Source organism: Aythya ferina (assembly GCF_964211825.1).
Source record: "Aythya ferina genome assembly, chromosome: 3".
In the NCBI taxonomy this organism is placed as follows: Eukaryota; Metazoa; Chordata; class Aves; order Anseriformes; family Anatidae; genus Aythya; species Aythya ferina.
This window is the reverse complement of record NC_140298.1, coordinates 119,725,575-119,744,484: the sequence shown is the minus strand read 5'-3', so window position 1 is coordinate 119,744,484 and position 18,910 is coordinate 119,725,575. Positions and strand designations below refer to the sequence as shown.

The following is an 18,910-nucleotide window of genomic DNA, read 5'->3' as shown; positions in this document are numbered from 1 at the left end:
TAATCTATTCTAATGATTAATTACTTACATTCACTATTAAAAACACACTTGTTGTTTTTATTCTGAATTTGTCTAGCTTCAACTTCTGGTCAGTGTCTTTTGGATAAGCTTATCTGCTAAAGCTCCCTGGGATTATTTTTCATTTCCCTAGGATGGGTATTTTTAGAAATACCAAATAATTCCTCCATGTGTTATACTACCATTACTTGAGCTACCTGAGTGTTTGAACATAAGGCTATGCATCCTCCAATATCCACTCCCAGTCCTTTTATCATTTTCATTGACCTTTTTCACCCCCTCAGCCTCCCAGCACCCACCCTGACCGTGGGTACTGTGTCACTGCCAAGTTTTCTGACACAGATCATGCCACCACCGAACAGCAAGGGTGAAGTCTCCTCCTCGCACTCATATCACAGTAGCCTCCTTGGCTATAAAATTGCCCTGAAAATGCACATTCAGGCAATTACATGCCACAAACTCCAAAATATTTTGGAGTCATTCTTCCCTGTATACCATCCTTTTAATCCTCATCATTCCTCCAAGGGTTTTCTAATTTACCTACCCAGCCTACCAGCAGTGATTTTGCATTTTTCCTCCTGGCCATTCAAACAACCCTTAGCAGCACAGAGGCCAGGTCCCTGCAGAACTCCACGTGAAAGCCCACCCTGTGCAGCGGTTTCTTTTTCAGTTATATTGAGGACACCTAGCCAAACATTGCTTTCAATCTGCTGTATGCCTGCTGCATTGAGGATTCCTTTCTAAATTATGCAGCGCTCATAGTAAATGCATTATTTCAACAGTATCACTTTATTAATCAAAATTAATCTAATCAAAAACTAGAAGCTGAGTCTGACTACACCGAATTGACAAAAGCCTGTGTGTGCTGATGGGCATGAGTTACCTTCTTATTTACTGATCAACAAAATAGCTTATCTGCTGCTCAATGATTGTATTCACCATCAAAGTCAAGCTGGTAAACCGAACGTGTCAGAGATTGCCCTGATTGACTTCACTCAAGAAGTAACACGTGTTTTCCTCCAGCGCTCTGGGAACTTTCCAACTGCTCCAAGACATGGCAACAACCAGCAGCAAGCAGCCAAATTAAGAAATTTTCCACCTCTTTAGGAATGCAGTTTGGGCTGAAAATGTAGAAGGTGCAATTCCACATCCTTTTGAATTACCTCTGACAGATGGCTGAGACCATCAGCATATTGCACAATTGCTGCCTTCTCACCAGCCAAACCACCATCTGAAAACTATTTTCCTGTAACTTCAACCATTACGACTGAACAATTTATCATTTATTATTTAAATGCAACAGCAGGCCAATATCATTCTTACTGGCTTTTATTGTTTATACTAATAATGTATGGCCATTTCTCTTTCCCCTTTGTAATCCTTTTTTTCAAACCCACCTTCTACACAGCAGAACTCCCAGTTTCCATTCTTTGCTCGCAATCTTTGCCTTTTCTTATCCCCTTCAGCTGTATAAATGGTTTTTGCTCCCCTTCCAAGTCTTTTTTGCCTGGGGTCACTTGGCCAAGTATTCTTAAACAGCTCCTAGTTATTAATATTTTTATGTTCACATTATTTACTCAGCTGACATTGATTTCAGCTTTGCAAGACAGACTCTCCTAAAGCACTGCTAGATGCTGCTGTGTACCTCATTTACATGCAACAAATGTAATCAGGTCACGATCACTTACACCTAAATAATGACTCATTGTAGCCCTGAGCAATTCCTCTTTTGAAGTTGAATTCTCTAGGACAGAATCTCCACCAGATATGTCCTTTTTCATGCTTAAAAAGTGTTACCTCTATTTTCAAGAAATTCCATCTTATATAGAAAACCTCAAAGGTGGTACTCTTAAAAATATATATATATATTTTATTTTTATGTTCATTTTAAGTAGAGAATCATTTTGTTTTCCTGTGATTTAGCAGTTGACACAAATACCACATGCCATCTACTTGCACTGCTCTTACATCAGACCATTACTGTGCTCTCGCCGTGCCTGAATCAGGCAGCGGTCCCCAGCGCTTGGTCCCTCGGGCACCCCTCCTGTGTTAAAGCTGGCAGCGGGCAGCAGATGTCCCCAAGTTGGGACACAGTCCCAGCCCCTGCAGAAGGTGTGCCCACCCAGCTGCAAGCCCCACACACCCTCCAAGCCCCTGCTGCACCCCCCAGCAGCTTTCTCCATCACCTTTATATATACTAAAAAATTGTATAAGTATTGCATTGTACACTCCCTATTGTCTCTTGTGAATGCCAATCATCATCAGCTTGGAAGCAGCACAGAAAACCCACACAGAAAAATGTGAATGGGTTCGTGATGCTTCATGATTTGAGAAAATTTTAAGCACAAAATGATTTTCCTATGAGGCTGAGCAGCACCTCACTACAGAAAATCCAGATTTAAAGCTAAGCGGCTCAAACTCCACAACACCTCCCAACCAAGGCACGGAGCTCGCTCTGGGACAGCCTTGTCCCCGGGGATCCACCGGGCCCTGCATTTAGGAGAACACAGCACTGCAGCTTGGAACTGGACAGCTGCAAAATGGACTTTTTTTTTTTTTTTTTTTTTTTATATATGATTGCAAGCTCACAGAGAAAATCAGAACAGCAATATTCTGCTACGTCAAATCCAGGTCCACTCACTGCACAGGACTAAATAAAGTACAAAAGTTGGGAAGTATTCAGTGATGCAGGAATGGGAGAAAGCAATCACACAGCTAAGCAGAAACTGGTAAATGCTGCTTTTTAAGGAGCTTAGCATTGCAACAACTTGTTCACATCATGTTATGGGTCTTCTACGCTTGTTACAGAAGAAAGCCACATGAAAGTTTTACCACACTACAATAAGCTTTACTACTCTCACCTTTCCAGTATTTTTGGCAAGCTAGCCTCCATTGTTTTCTTGCTGACTGTCTCAGCTGTTAAAAGGAGTGTCTGAAACAGCCAAAATCATACGGCATTAAGAAAGGTCGAAGGAGCACATCCTAATACCGAACTTTCAGTGGTTGTAAGACATTCAGACTTGAGTACTTTGCTTTTCCATTCAGATATTGTGACAACAGGGAAACCACTCAAGAACAATCTAATATTTATGAGAACTAGAAGAGCATTGACTCCACTTACTCTCAGAACTGCAAATTACTGAACACTCATGAAAATGCGAGTCCTTCATTTTACATAAATTATTTCCTGGGCAGCACCAGCAGCAGTGTGGGCAGCATGACAAGGGAGAGGATTGTCCCCCTCTGCTCTGCTATCATGGGACCCCACCTGGAGCCCTGCGCTCAGCTCTGGGGCCCCCAGCACCAGAAGGACACAGAAGTATTAGAAGGAGTCCAGAGGAGGCCACAGAGATGATCCAGGGGCTGGAGCACCTCTCCGGCAGACAGGCTGAGGGAGTTGGGGTTGTTCAGCCTGGAGAAGAGAAGGCTCTGGGGAGACCTCACAGCGGCCTGTCAGTACCTAAAGGGGGCTGCAGGAGAGCTGGGGAGGGACTCAGTGTCAGGGAGTGCGGTCATGGAACAAGGGGGAATGGCTTTAAACTAATTAGGGTAGGTTTAGATTATATATAAGGCGGAAATTCTTTATTGTGAGTGTGGTGAGGCCCTGGTGCAGGCTGCCCCGAGGAGCTGGGGGTGCCCCATCCCTGGAGGTGCCCAAGGCCAGGCTGGATGGGGCTGGGGGCAGGGGACGTGCCCATGGCAGGGGGTTGGAACTGGGTGGGTTTTAAGGTCCCTTCCAACCCAAACCATTCTGGGATTCTATCCCTTCCTTTTGCTACTCTTTCCCCGCTCTTCTCTGTAGCACGTGCTTATATTTAGCTAGATGAGAAGACAGACTTTTTTTCAAGACTGTAGGACATTAAAATAGATCTATCTGGATGCTTACTTTACTAAAAATAAAAAGTGCCAGAATTTGATGATTTTCTCCAGTTTTACTTTTCAGGAGAAAACTGGCAAACGAGGGAAGCAGACTGATTTCAAGTTGGTTCAAACCAACACCAGTACAACGCTGTTTTGTTAAGATCTTTCCATCTGTTTGGCAATAAGGTTAGGATGAAAGGCTAGCAAAAATACCACTGAGCATAAAAACATAGCAAGCCTCTCGGTGAGATAAATGAAGTCAATGGTCCCACAGCAACAAGTTAAAACCCCCTAATATTAACCATAATTAAATATGGCCTCTACCTAACATTGTTATTTTTTTATATACCTTTTTAACCTACAACAAATGGATCGGACTACTTTATCAATGGGGAGATGTGTAAAAGGTAAAGTCATTTAGTACTTTGCAAATACTAATAAATGTGAGTGGAATATACAAAATACACAGTCAGGCTTTAGTCTAAGTATACATAAACTTATTCTGTATCAATTTTTAGTTAACAAGATACTCTTAACAAAACAGTATGTTTGAAATATTTTTTTTCAGAGAAACATGTAAACATTTATGGCATTGCAACTTTATAACACTGACCTAAGGGCTCTTTCCTGCTAGCCAGTTCCAAAGTCAAACACAACCACAGAGACCTTGTTTCATATCGCTGATGAAGTGAAAGGTAGATTAAAGTGGATACTCACACTATATGTGCAAGATCAAGTGGCTTTTCTGGCTGCTCGGGAAATATAGGACGAGGCGGTTCTCTGCTTGGTACGCAACCAAGCGATTTACTAATTGCATGGCTCAGCTTCTTTGCAGGCGATTTCTGTTTTTGAAAAGAATGACAAAAGTGAGTTGACTATTACAAAGAGCAGTGTAATATGTGCAATCAGATGACAAAAATGTAAAAAAAAAAAGAAAAAAAAGCATAGAGTTCAAAACAATTTACATTATAACATACTAAGAAATTAGTAAAGAAACTACACAGATAAGCAAGTTGGTTTTCTTAGTTGGTGGTTTTTTGGTGTTGTAATACTGGAAAATGAAAATAGTTTAACAAAAGTACGTAACTTTGAGAAATAAACCAACTATCTGGTGTTTCTGTGAGGAACTGACATCCAGCGAAGCAATTTCTTACACTCTCTGGTAAGGTCTTCTGAACACAGGTGTTGTATTTTGAGGGGAGGGCAAGGGAAGAAAAAAGGTGGTGCAGAAGCAGGTAAATGACCTGCATGCACAGCCTTACCGATTGTCAGCACCGTGTTCATTTCCAATCTACTAGAATCAATTGAAATTTGGAGCTATGCCTTCTCCTTCCTGTCCTTTGCTAAGGTAATTGTTTTTGAAAGACACCTTCCAATTTTTTGTTCATTATAGGCAAAGCCAAGGTGAAACGCAGAGAGATGAACAACCAGTTTATTTTCTTTTGCAGTTCACTTGATGTGTTAACTCACGTCACAAGAGGACCAACTACTCTGGGACCAGCTGAGGAAGACAAAGACTGGCAGCAAGTGTTGCCAAACACACAGAAAAATGGCTTGGGTCATGCATTTAAAACGGTAAGTCCAATGTTGACTTAAAAAATTATGTCGTAAAATGTTATTACTTCCAACAAGCTCACCACGATGTGGGAGGCCAGGAGATGCTTTTATCAGAGCTCAGAAGTAACCTGGCAGTACTGTGCTTCAGACCAGGCTCAGGAACAGCCCACGTACATGCAACAGGGTGGCTGACTGCTCCTCCCTGTCACTGCCTGCTGTTCCCATAAGATGTTCCAAAGTGGAATTTGAACCAGTTCTGAATGCACATGTAAATTACAATTCAATTTAACATTCATTTAAATAGGAGGCAAGGCTACCCAGAACAAGGGTAACACCTTATCTTGCAGTTATTATAAGAGAGTAACTAACAATTCCTAACAAAGAATTAAACAATCAATAATTACCAACCAGTGAGCCTCTTCAACTCCGGGCCTCCTGGCTTTAGCAATACAAAACAGGCAATAAAGGCTTGCTTGAGCAGAGAACCTACGCGTGAGGAAGGTGTTCCCTCTGTGGATTTACACTTCGTAGTAGATTGGGATGTGTTTTAAGTAAAATAGTAATATCAATCAGAAAACAATGAAAAAGGATAAAAAACTCCTTTCAAATTAGAAGACAAGAGCTGGATGCCTCTGAGATTAGGATATTATATATTATACTATATCCTAATACATTAGGATACCTAGTTGTTTATCGAAGGTTTATTACCTCCATCAATTATCTTACAATTCACAGGCAATGCTAACCGAGAACTCCAACTCCAAGCTGCCTCTTGGAATTCATGATGGATGCTTTCTTGGAAAAAAAAAAAAAATCACTCATGATAACATTGTTCCTTGGAGTACATGTCAGTGAAGACTCGATTGGTAGCTGCAGTGGGCTTCCAGTGCATCTCTCTTCACAACACATACTCCGGCCTGCTTCTCATACTAAGAGGTTAATTCAGAAATTAACCCAATTATTCAATCTTTTGCAGCCTAATTCTTTTCAGATTCTGGAATTTCTATACACCAGCCCACAGACCCAACCCGACACGCAGCAGGAAGCACGTTGGAGGCCACGGAGTGCAAGCCACCCCACAACCTTCAGACACCAGGGGACAGGGGTAATTCAATCGTCCTGATCCATCTCGCTGCCTCTTGCAGGCAGGCTCTCCCTGTCCAGGCAGTGCCGCACAAATCTCCCGATGTGCACCCAAATTCTTATTGCCTCTCATCAGGAAGGGCTTCAGTAAGAAGGATGCCGAGATAATTAACTGCTCCAGGTGAAAGTCTCCTGGAGGGAGCTCTGTAAAGCTGCGTTCAGAAGCACTTCAGCTTGCTAATTCACTAAGTAGACAGTGCTAAAAAAGACTTGCTAATAGGGTTTCATGTGTTGAGGAAACCTGGTAGATAGCAATCAACAGATTGCAAATACAGTTGAAGTGCACGGTGCTCTCACCATGGAAGGTACAGATGATCATCAGCCTTTAATTATTTTGAAAGCCAACAAAAAAAAATCACAATCCGATCTTTCTATTATTTCCTACTAAACCCACAGCAAAAATTCAAATTATGCACTATTAATTTTGTTATCAAATAAATGTGATGATACCAAAAGTAAAGTTCTGTTTTTTCCTAAATGTCAACATTCTTCATGTTCAAATTTTCCACGTACATTTATGTCCAAATTTGTTCCCCACTTCTCATCTATTTCCTACTTCACTTGTTACTGTGTTTATCTTTTGGTTTCTGCACAGACCATCCATTATCACAGTGCCTTTTCTGTGACCTCTTCTTCGCAGTATTTCAGGCTATTTTAAAAGCGTTTTTCCATTGTGGTAACAAACACCATACCCTACTGTGCTAGCCCACCATTTATATTGTCAAACAAACACAATGCTGTCTAGAATGCAGTCATATCAAGCCACTGCCGCAGCTTCACTTTCTGAAAATTACAGAGGGAAGATAATTTCTATTGATCCCAACTTCTGGATAATGCTTCTCAGTGCAGCTGAGAGTGAAAAGAGCACGGCAGGCTGAATGAGCTGAATGAGCACACTGTTGCCTGGGCAAGTATGCCTCTCATGGGTACTTGGCTGCCCTGAAAAATCACACACACACGCCTCAACTAGCTGACTTCTACTTCAGAAATATCTAATAAAAACTACCTCCCGCATCGCTGTCACCGGTCCTAACCTTCTGTCTGATGTCTCGTCTGATGTCTCCCACAGGCATCTTGCACCCTGCAGTAACAGAACATCTTCCAACAGCCCTGCAGTAACAGAACCCTCAGCCACCACTAACACCACCAGAGAAAACTTCCCCAAATTACACCACCCACTTGCCCATCGCTACGACCACCACTTATTTATTTATTTATTTATTTATGTTTACCAACTTCTTCCCCAGCTGTTTACCTTGTTTCTTCTTGGCTTTAATCTCTGTTTGTAAATAGCTGAGGGCAAACTATGTTTTATGAATTATCTGTAACTTCCCAACGCATCAGGATCACAGTAAGCCGGGAATCTGGACATGCTACTACAAAATCACCGGTAATATCTGGATTTCACACGTTCTAGAATCCAATTTACCATCTTAATTTATCTTCAGAGTTCGATGGAAAAACAGTCTGGTGCCTTTAGTTTCTAACGCTTTCAACCACTTAACATTTCCTTCTAGAAGAGAAGTATCCGCAGTCAGCAGCCAACGTCCTGCTCCACGCTCAGCTCCATCCACACCTCTCCTGGGAGCTGCCAGCACCGCAATCCGTTTTGTTTTGCTTTCTAAATGGGCACGGCGCATGACTCACCAGGATTTGCACTGCTGTGGGCATTGTCTGTCTGATGGTAAGTGCAGCTGATGATCCAAAAAAAGGCAGGCACGTCAATGAAATAAGTGCTCTTCATCTGGACGGAACATCTCAGTGCATGAGTCACCTCAGCAACCTTCCTGGCCCCCTGTATTCATGGTTTTGGTTTTCTTCCAAGCTGTTAAGTCATACAGCAACTTTCCTTCCCTTCTCACTGATCACCTAATTGCTGAGGCATCCAAGACATGCTCCTTCTCTGCATTATTCCAAAAGGTTTATGAGAGAAGCTATTGGTTTGATCCCACCAATCTGCCAGAAGTGCTTTGCTGCTTTGAGTGCGGCTGCAAAGAGTAACTGCGACACTTCCTCGTGCAGAATTCCCGCTTTCCCGCACAACAAATCTTCTTAATTTATTTATTTTTTTCAAAATTCCTTCCTTAGTAAACCCTCAACCTTTCACATCTGTAGACTTATCAGCGGAGGATACTTACCTTGTTCCCCAAGTCTACCAGTAAATATTTTAAACATTTTTTTCTGCTTCATCATGCACAGAATAATTAAATTTGTTTAAAAAAATAATAATAATTGCCAACAGTTACCATAAATATTTAAGGAATCTACGAAGCTTTTAAACAGTTATAATTCAGTGTCTGGTTAAATGACATCCCAGTGGATCCCCTTTTTGAAATGGGGAAGATTTACATTTTGGGGTTTCCTGTCCTTTGAACACCTACAGAATTCGCTGTCAGGGGTGGACTACTGAACTATGTACAAATCAGTTACCAGTTCCAGAATTGTTCCTGTAACACCGCTTCCACCACAACTTTCTAGATAATAGATGTTAATAAATTTGCAACTCAAGAAGAAAGCAAGAGCTGGATAGATCAGGTGAATATTACAGAAGTCTTCTTTCTCTAGGCACAGCACTAGCTGGTATGCATGTTTTCTGCACTTACTACAGTGGTAAGTCCAAAATTGCATTCCTCAGCGGTGCTAAATTTGTAATTATCAGTCATTAAATACAGCTTGCATGACCAAAATAGCATTTACCTACCAGCAAGCACACCTGGATTCTCCAGCTTCCAGAGAAAGCTCAAAAAAAAAAAGTTTTAAAACAAAACAAACAAAAAAACCCTACAACTTCCTGGAATGCTTGCTCTCTTTTGTAACATACAAGGTTGAAGGAAACTCTGCTCTGTGCTGTACACTCTTTAAAAAATTTAAAAAGTTAAAATGCTTTTCCTCTTACCCACTGAACCACTCTGCCCCTGGCACTCACCCTCAGTTAGAACCAAATGCCCAAACACCCAAGGTTTGGCTATTTGTATCTGGTACATCAGTTGAGGACTGTCCCTGATTCTACATTTTTATTTAATAAGCAGTCATCTTCCCGTCCAACCGAGTTATAAATAAAAAAAATGTATGAACAATAGCTAACATACGCAGCAATGCCTGCATAAGTATGCACAAGCCTGTAAGTACGAGTTATTCTCAGCACTAGAAGTCAGCTACCTGCTCCCTGGGATGCAGAAGGCAGTGTCAGCACATTGCTGCTCTGCGCAGGCTCGGGCACAGCTCTGCAGCAGCTTGCTGCTGCCGGGGATTCAGCTCCATGCCCTGGGAGGTTGCAGAAATGCTGGGAAGGGACCTCCTGTGAAAGCACAGCAAGTGCTGAGCATCGGTGTTCTTACCCAGGCTTAGCCACAACTGCCCTGCGTCCTCTGGGTCACCTCGAATGAGACAAGTGGCTTTGAGGCACGCACATCAAATGCAAATGGACCGGCCACTTTCTGCTGGGAAAACTGTTATTGATGATAACACTGAAAAAATGTGTTAAACGTGCCAAAGATAGCAGAGTTACCAGTAGATGCAACTGCATGTTTTAAATGTTTAAACCCACTGCATTTCTCCTGTGCATTGCCAGATTGTTTTCATTTCACTATGGGCTGCAGATCCTGTCTTTGTCCACCTGCCTGCTAAAGGCTTCACCCATTAAAAAATAACACTTCCATCATAAAATCAAAAAGCTGGAAAGTATAAAATACACCACCAAAAGTTGTCTTTCTACCATGTTCTCATTACCTATGTGCCCTTTCTTTATAAATCATGTCCACCTCTACCACAAGGGTCTAGTAAATGACTGTTACAAAGGGATCAGGAATTTATTTCAGGCAATAAACACTGAATTTGAAACATGGTTAGCAAGATCTCTTGCTTGAAGACAAAGATTCCAAAGGTATGCTTTGGGGTTTTTGCTCTCTCTTCTTCTGCCCCCCAGCACAGGCTGGGCAACCCAAGCCCCCCCTGACCCTGCAAGTCCAGCACCGTGTCCCTGCTCGGCTCGTGTCTAGGGGAATGAATAAAAACATGCTTGAGATGTTTTATGACTTTAAGATAGTCTAAGTGGGAAATTAAATGAATCAGAAATGTAAGAGAGCAATTCTGAGAACAAAATCTTATTAACAGCTACTTACAGTATTGCTCGCCTGTAGCTTGGCAGATAAAAGGGCCTGTCTTTTGTTCTACATTCGATTAGTGCCCACTGTAATGCCTTCCCAACGGAAGTCAGATGTTATCACTATAGAAACATCTGAACCTTTGCTTGCTTTATTGATAGCTCTTCCAAAACCACTCAGTGAAGGGTGTTTATAACTAAGAAATACACCATTATTTATAGGAAGAAGACTGCTTTACTTCAACTGTCGTTGAAACTACAGCCACCAAACCTTACACCCTGCTGTAACTTGGCCATTTCAACATTTACCTGGAATTTAGGGATGTCAGATGACTACTTATATTTAGCAGCCTAAACAAGATGCAAACAGAATGAACAATGGCCAACCAAACAACTTGATTGCCAGATCTGCTGCACATACATAACTTTAAGTGATCAGTGTTTTGGAAAGTGTTGGGAGTATTTCTTCTCCCAAAACAGGCCCCAACTAGCAGTGTGTTCATTCAGCAAAACCCCTCCATTAAACAAATGGTTTCTACCGGAATTTCTGTTTATATGCTACGTAATTTAGCATATCCAAAAATTAAAGTCATTTTAGAGTTTCAGGAAAAAGGACCTCATGAAAATACTTGTTATTAATGCTTATTCTTGGCTTCAGGGCGCCAAAGCTCTGAAAATGTACCACAGAAGTCTGAACTAGATCTTGCTGGACTGAGAACCTACAAAAAATATGTAAATATGTATGTACGTACTTATATGTATTATTGTATCAGCAAACCAGGTAATTCCTTCTGATCTGGTCAGCAGGTCACTCGAAATATTGTTGTTGAGCAAACGCATATATAGGTATGTATTAAAAAAAATAAAGACTGGATTTATATTCTTCAGGCAATGACAGTCTACTAGCAGTTCAACTAGCAGTTCAGATAAGATGTTCCAGAATATATAAAGTTCTGGAACCTATGCCATTTTTAAAAAGGACAATATTTAAGTATGAATTTTCCTGTCTTCTCCTTCCAACTACTAACAAGTACTTAGCCCCCTTTTCTAAATTAAACAGTCATGTTATAATGATTCTTGCTCATGGAGATAATTACTAATTAAAATCCAACCATCATTTGAACTTCTTTTTGAATAAGTAAAAAAACTCTGGACCTTTGCAACAAAATATATATATATTTTTTAATCTAGAATTGTAATTTATTTCTTCAGATGTGATTAACAAATAGTCCTCTATCTAAATGTTATTTCTTATATTATTTTCTTAAGATTTTTTAGTTAAGAGTTTTTAATGCATATATTTACAATTATCAGGACAATGACAACAATAGACATCTCTTTCAAAGAAATACTGTGTTTAAAGATGACACTTGGGTAAAGGTCCTTCCTCAGCACAAGATTTGTGCTAATTATTTAGCCTTTCTGAGGAGGAAAGGTATTGCAACCTTTATGTATCATTAAGCTAGAAGAGAGGAAAATTTAATGAAAGTAGGACTGTGATGAAGAGGGGAAGAAAACAATGTGTTAGGACCTTGAAAAGGACTTGTATGCTTTAAACACCACTGAATACAATGACCACCATCTGTAAATGAATAACATTATTTAAAACAGAAATAATGCAATTTACTTACTTATACCCTTTGAGTATTTGAAAACCTTTAAAAGTCCAGCTGTGCAGTTCTATTATAAGAACAACTTTAACTTCCAGAATATATTAGTACAGCAGTGGTTATGTCAGCATGACAAATAAACGTGAATTACCCAAGAGGAATGCTCCTTCATCTGATGCTGGTTGCTGTGAGGACCATTGGCATGGCCACGCCAAAAACAGTTTTGACAGAGCTGGTAGTTGTGGCACTGCTGGCATCGGTACCGGAAACCCATCATGCTCTCACACCGGCAATACGAACATTCCACGGGATGGAAGACTTGGTGGAGATGAGGAAGGAAGAAGAAAAAGAAGTAAACCTTAAGAAAATTTCAACCATCAGATTTCACTGGAACTCAGAAAAAAAGAACCAACACAACACCAAGTTTTTTAATCACTAAACCAATTTCTTATGCTAATCAGGTCATGGACTCTGAGACTAGAGGAGATTATTTTGGCACAATTAACCATAAATCTAAGTTAATGATAATATATCAGTACCATCTGGTACATTCAGTATTTATTCTACAGCTTTCTCCCTCTTTGGATATGCTTAGACCTGGAAAATTCCATGCAAGTTCAACAACATAAAAGAACATGAGTAGAAAGGGAAAGCAAAAAAGTCATATTCACAAAGGTTTATTTCTGTCTAAGGGATCACTTTGCCCTCGAGTCAGCTGAGAGCATTTCCCACACAAAAGGCAAATTCAGGCCACCACAAGCTTCTGCTCTGAATCCCCTCTCACTGAGGAAATTCCCTTGCTCTTCTCTGGCTGTGAGCTCCACCTCCTGTACCACCATAGCCTAAGCTGAAGAAATCCCCAACAAACCTCTAAATCGTAACATCTCAAGAACACAAAAGTTAAATTAGGTATGAAATACAGAGTCACCAACACAATCAGACTGAACAAAAAAAGAGAAGAGATGGCTTCTTCCTCCCTGCCCCCTTTTTTTTTAATCCACAAACAAATGATCACAGGCTTCCTCCATTTACTAGAGAAGTCTTAGGTCAGAATAAACAAAAGAGGAATATAAGAATGACGTAAGGGAGATAACTTAGTATGTCAAGCACAACTTCAAAGCTGAGGCACAGAAAACAGAATGGCAGAATGAAGGTGAATCACAGAAGCAAGTAGTTCAGCATCGCCATGGGGCAAGAGCCTAAGTAGTTACAGGTGGGTAGAAATAACTGCTATGGAGATGACGACAGAAAAAAAGAGCAGCCTGCTAGCCAGTCAGCTGAAATTCTTGGATGAGTCTCTTGAAAACTACTTCGAGATGTAAGAGGGATAACTGAGAAGAGCCTGAAAGTTTGATCTACGATAACAGCTACGACTAGCTGATCCAGCTGAGACTCGGTGTGATACTGCACAGGGCAATCAAGTTAATGGACAGAGGTACAGCTCCTGCAGAAACCACAGAATCAGAGAAGGGCTTGCGTTGGGAGGGAGCTTTAAAAATCATCTGCTTCCAATCCCCTGCCATGAGCAGGGACTGCTTCTGCTACATCAGGAAAGTCTGGGCATCAAGAGTGGATGCGTGTGCCCTAATTGCTGAAAACCCTTGGGTAACAATTAAAGGAAAGACAACTTCAGCATTAACTTGGTCAGCAATGGCACAAGCCAACACGGTCAGGTGGATGATGCTTTATTGTAGCACACAGAAACACTGTGAAAAGAAAACGATGGGATCATGACAGGCGATTTTGATGATACAAATGTCCCTTGGGAATGGAAGTTCAGGTAGAAGAACTGATGACCATGTTTTTAATCCAAAGGTAGAGAAACCAATGAAAAGAAAGAGCTGTAGATTTATTTCAAACAGTAGAAACAGAGCAATTCCCTGAATTTTAGCAAGCGGAGAAGAGAGACCATGACTTCAGTGCAGTAGTTTTCAGTAAATTCATATGAGAATCAGTAGGCACACTACAAGATGAAGAAATTCAACGGGAAAAGTGAGTTAGACTTGTCAGTTCCTTAAAGAAATGATGCTAAAGAAACAAGCATAAATTATCTTTGGACACAGGAAAGAGTAGACTGTAATAAAAGAACAACTTCACTAAAATATGATCTCCTCAATAACCTAAAATTCAAAAGGAAGCCTACAGAAGTGGTAAGAGGGACAAATTATTAATGAGGGTTAAAAGAATAATACAAATATTCAGAGACAAAACCAGGAAAAAAAAGAATGAGGAAAAATCTAACAGAGGGATTTTAAATGGACATAACAAGAATTGCAATTATCATCCTTAAAAGGAACTGAAATTATACATATGTAACTGCTGACCTCCCATGTTATCTTAACTTGTAGAATACATACTGGAACAAACACTAAAGCAAATTACTGGAAGCACCTGAAGAACAACAGAGAAATGAGCCATGAACAACACTTGCCACATCAACTTAGTGTCCTTCTATGACAGAGTAATTGACCTTGAAAATAGGAAACAAGCACCAAACGTCATCAATTTCTTATTTTGTTTGAATAATTTACTTACAACATTGGTCTCCCTATTTGCATAACAGAAGGAAATAGATGAAAGGACTTTAACTGGGATGTGAATTTCACTGGAAAAGACCAGAGAGCAGTTAATTGCCAAAATGGTAAGATCTAATGAGCAGGATTCTAAAGGGCTTTATTCCAGGTCAAGTACTGGTCAATTTTCATAAACATACTGAATGATTGTCAGAAGTGCTCAATTTGGGCCACCACATTTCCATGAAGATGTGGGTTAACTAGATGTACAAGAGAAGGCAATAAAATGGCCTGAACAAGATCTAGGAGACAGCTCAGCTAGGAGCAGGCTGTGAGGTACAAGCATGCAAGAGGTACTTACAAAATAGCAATACATTCTCCAGAGCCAGTGGCCAAAACCCAGGTAGTTAAGGGTTTAAACTGCAATCAGAAAAAAATCATGCGAGAATATCAGGAAAAACTTTCTCACCCTAAGACTCTTCAACACTGATCTCAAACCAGCTTCTGGTCCACACAGGTGGTGAAACTTTGAAGATTTTAAGAAGCAAAAAGGTAAATCTCTCTAGAATGTTTGCATACTTTGGAAAGGGAGATGGATAATGTTACTGGTTCCCAAAGCTGTTTCTGTACTCACTCTGTGCCTGTGCCCCAAACCCCTCTGCCTGTGGCAGGGTTTCTGCCTCTTGCAAGGCGAGAGCTGCCTGAACGAAGGCCAATAGGCTGGCACCAGCTGACTGCAGCAAGTTCTGCCACCTCTCTGTGCCACTTCATCTCATCTTCCTGTTCAAAAAGGCTTGCCTTACCTTCTCTGACACCATGCATGTAGAAGAACTTGCTATTGATGAAGAAGGGACAGAAGTACTACGGAGTCCCGAACCAAAGAATCAAAAACCTGTAACCGGTGTGCCTAAGGAAAGCAGTAATAGCAATCTGGTGAAGTAAACACGAGGCAAAGTAACAGCAGTGACAGCAATTATGTGTACTGCGAGAAGTAAGCCCCCAAAAACCATGAGTAAAGATAAAATTGGAACATCAGATTATTGGATCATGGACAAGGTGCCTGGCCACAGGGATAGAAAGTAAAGAAGTGCACTTTCTGGGTTTGTTTTTTTCCTCCTGAAAGTGCCATGCTGTAGCCATGGACAGGAACTAAATAAATGAGGTGGAACTGGATGCTTCTTCCCAGCTGTCCTCCTGCTGCCCTCCGTTCCTAGGCTACTGCCAGATGGCATGGCATGACCAGATGTGGATGCTGCTCTCCTTTCCTATCTTTTGTTCATTTCTGAACGCCAATAAAACATGATGTTGCAAACATTATTCCCCTTCTCTCCTGTTCAGATCGCTTCCCATGCTTCCATCCACATAAATCCACCTGCACTGAGGTCGACTGCAAGACCTCACGTCCAAACCCATTTTTCCTCTCTCCTTCCTGCCTCTGAAATGCTTGTTTTCATCATAACTGCTTGTGCTTTCTTTTCTCTGTCTCAGTGAACATTTTTGCTGTTGACACCTTCTCTTATGAAGGTGTGCCTCTACTCCAAGCTCCCTGCCACATATGGGAGTGGGAGTTGTAAGCTTCTTTCCACTCTTTGCTGCTTCCAAGACTTCAGTCATTCCCTTTCCTGGTTGCCAGTACTCCAGATTCAAACTTCCTACCGGGTCTTTCATGACAGAGACAACCTGCTCCTTCCCTCCTCCTCCAGCAGACCAGTTCCCCATGGAAAGGGCAGGAAGGACGGGGAGGCAGGACCATGAAACCCAGTTCTTCTCTGTGGCTTTTCCTCCCTTTCCTGATGCCCGATCATGTCTGTGTTCTGCAAGTTTTTGGTTTCCCTCATTTTTCTTAGCTGGTACGGTCGGTGGCTGGTCTCTGCCTGCAGGACACGTCCTGGGACCTCCTGTGCCCCCTGACCCACCCCAGCAGCACCAGCTCTGCTCAGGCTCCTCCACTGCCCCAAAAGAAAGCTCGGCACCAAACTCACCCACCACAGCTGGGTCCTCTTCTCCTTCCAACTCTGCTTACAGGAGAAGAATTTTGGAGGCTGGCAATCTCTAACTCTCAGCTGCAGCCTATTTTTGCCATCAATATTCAGTCCTGCAATCATCAATCCTCAAGTCGGTATTCAAATCTCTTTTCATTCCCAGTTCTTCTCTGATCAGGACATACTAAATTCTTCCAAATTTAATATGGAAGAACCCGATGTGACCTTTCTTCTCCTCTTCTTCCCTCCTGTATCTCAGATATTTCTCATTTGCTCTCTTCTACAGATCTCTAATTTATTTGAGATTCTTCTTGTGCTATCTTGTGAGTTACCTGACACTCTTTGGAGACATGCCTTTTTTTTTCCTTTTTTCCTTCCTTCTCTTTCTGTGGTCTGTTCCCATGACACTCCAACATCAAAATATATGCAATATTTAGGTTTCCAGATTCTAAGGACACAAAAATTTGTCCCTATTTCCTTCTCTACCTCCAGGTTCCTTTCATCACTAAGATTGCTGCATGCACTCACTGTGATGTCCTCCCCCTGCCTCTCTCATTTCCACAAAGGCCACTCCAGGCAAAATCCCTCTTACTGCTTCCCACCCAAATGGGAGCTGTAACTCCACCACCAATCTTTGAGCTGCAAACCCCAAATCCTTGTCTTGAAATCTCTGTGTATTCACTCCCACCTCTGTGTATTCATCTTTCTTCTTCTGTTTTCATTGCTTACCCCAAAAGCAGTCTTTGCTCTTTCTGAACAGTGCCTTTCCCATAGGGACATACAATAAGGCCTTCCAAAATACAATAGTCATGTACTTGTTAGATTACTAAAATGAAATAACAAAGAAGTTTCAGAGAGAAAAAGGGGATCCATATTTTGGATATGTTATTTCAAATCACCATAATTTTAAAGACACATGAAACAAGTCCGATAGATGCAGGACTGAAGACTGGTCTGGAACTGGGAAGCACAGCAAAGTTGTCTGTGTACATGAGGGTATTTCCACAGCAAGAAGGGTATCAGGAACAAAATGTAGATAGAAATAAGGAGGAGAAAAGAACAGAGCCTTTATTAAACTGCGTAGGAGTAATTTCCAAAGACTAGCAGTTAAAGGAAAATGAAAATATGACAATTGTAAAATACAAGAAAAAAATCAAAGAGGAGATAATAAAAGTAGAAAGCTAAAGCAGGATGCAGATGAAATAATTCAATATTTTTATATTAAAATGTTTCAGAGAAGACCTGGAAAAACGCGTTGTTCAAAAACTCTGGCTAAGACAGAATTAATGTTGAAGGAGAAATGCTTTGAAGAACTTGCCATGACTATAAATACGAACTTTTATTTAAACATCTGTCTTTATACTACTCTTTTTCATGTGGTACTAATAGCTACATCTGTAAACAAGACATACTGCTACAAGATTTTGCCTTGTCCCAGTGGACACAGGCCAGGAATATTGATGTGTGCATCCAAACTTCTAATAGCTATTGCTCCCATGTAAAGCACTTACCAACGACACTGTTAGCCACGTGATAAAAATGCACCTACTGAATTGAGCCATATCTACCCCAAAAGGCCCATGACTCCAAACTCTGCACTCCTGATAAAGCTGTATGTAGTATCAGCACGAAAATCGTGTCTAATATGTAAAGTAGAAGCCAAGCTCCAAGTTCCAACTCTGAGTTTTATATTTTTCCATGGAAATGATTAAGATGAGTGGGAAGAGAAGTCTTCCAGCAGATTAACATCCTTAGTGTACCTCAATGGAGAGAGGCCTGCTCAGGGGGCAGTTTAGAGCAGGAATCCTTACCTTGCTGAACAAGGAACCTGACCTCCTTGGTCTAAATCAAGGATTGTGAATACACCCAAACTCCTTGGCCCTGCACTCTGCTGCTGTGGCTCAATTTTCCTGTGCAATGACGAATTCCCACGATACAGTAGGTGCATAAACAACATCAAGATCAAATGCAAAGCACCTGCCAAGACACTTTCTGACAAGTAACCAGGTACGCACAAACATATCCTCCACGGAATGGATGCAAGAGGGTGAAAGGCATGTAAAGAGAGGACAAGGCACTGTAAGGTTTTGGGAGGACGGGGAGGCTGTTTGGTTGTGTGGGGTT

The 18,910-nt window shown here is 41.2% G+C and overlaps 1 protein-coding gene across 15 annotated transcripts in view; it reads right to left on the bottom strand.

Annotated features, from left to right (window-relative positions):
- DTNB (dystrobrevin beta) overlaps positions 1-18,910 on the bottom strand; it is a 194,092-nt gene that overhangs the window by 128,321 nt on the left and 46,861 nt on the right. For all 15 annotated transcript variants that reach the window (XM_084514052.1, XM_084514051.1, XM_084514048.1 and 12 more), the window contains 2 exons: positions 12,443-12,609; positions 4,597-4,721 (listed from right to left, as the gene is read on the bottom strand). In XM_084514052.1, the coding sequence (XP_084370178.1) occupies positions 4,597-4,721; positions 12,443-12,609 (292 nt within the window). The remainder of the gene's footprint in view (positions 1-4,596; positions 4,722-12,442; positions 12,610-18,910) is intronic.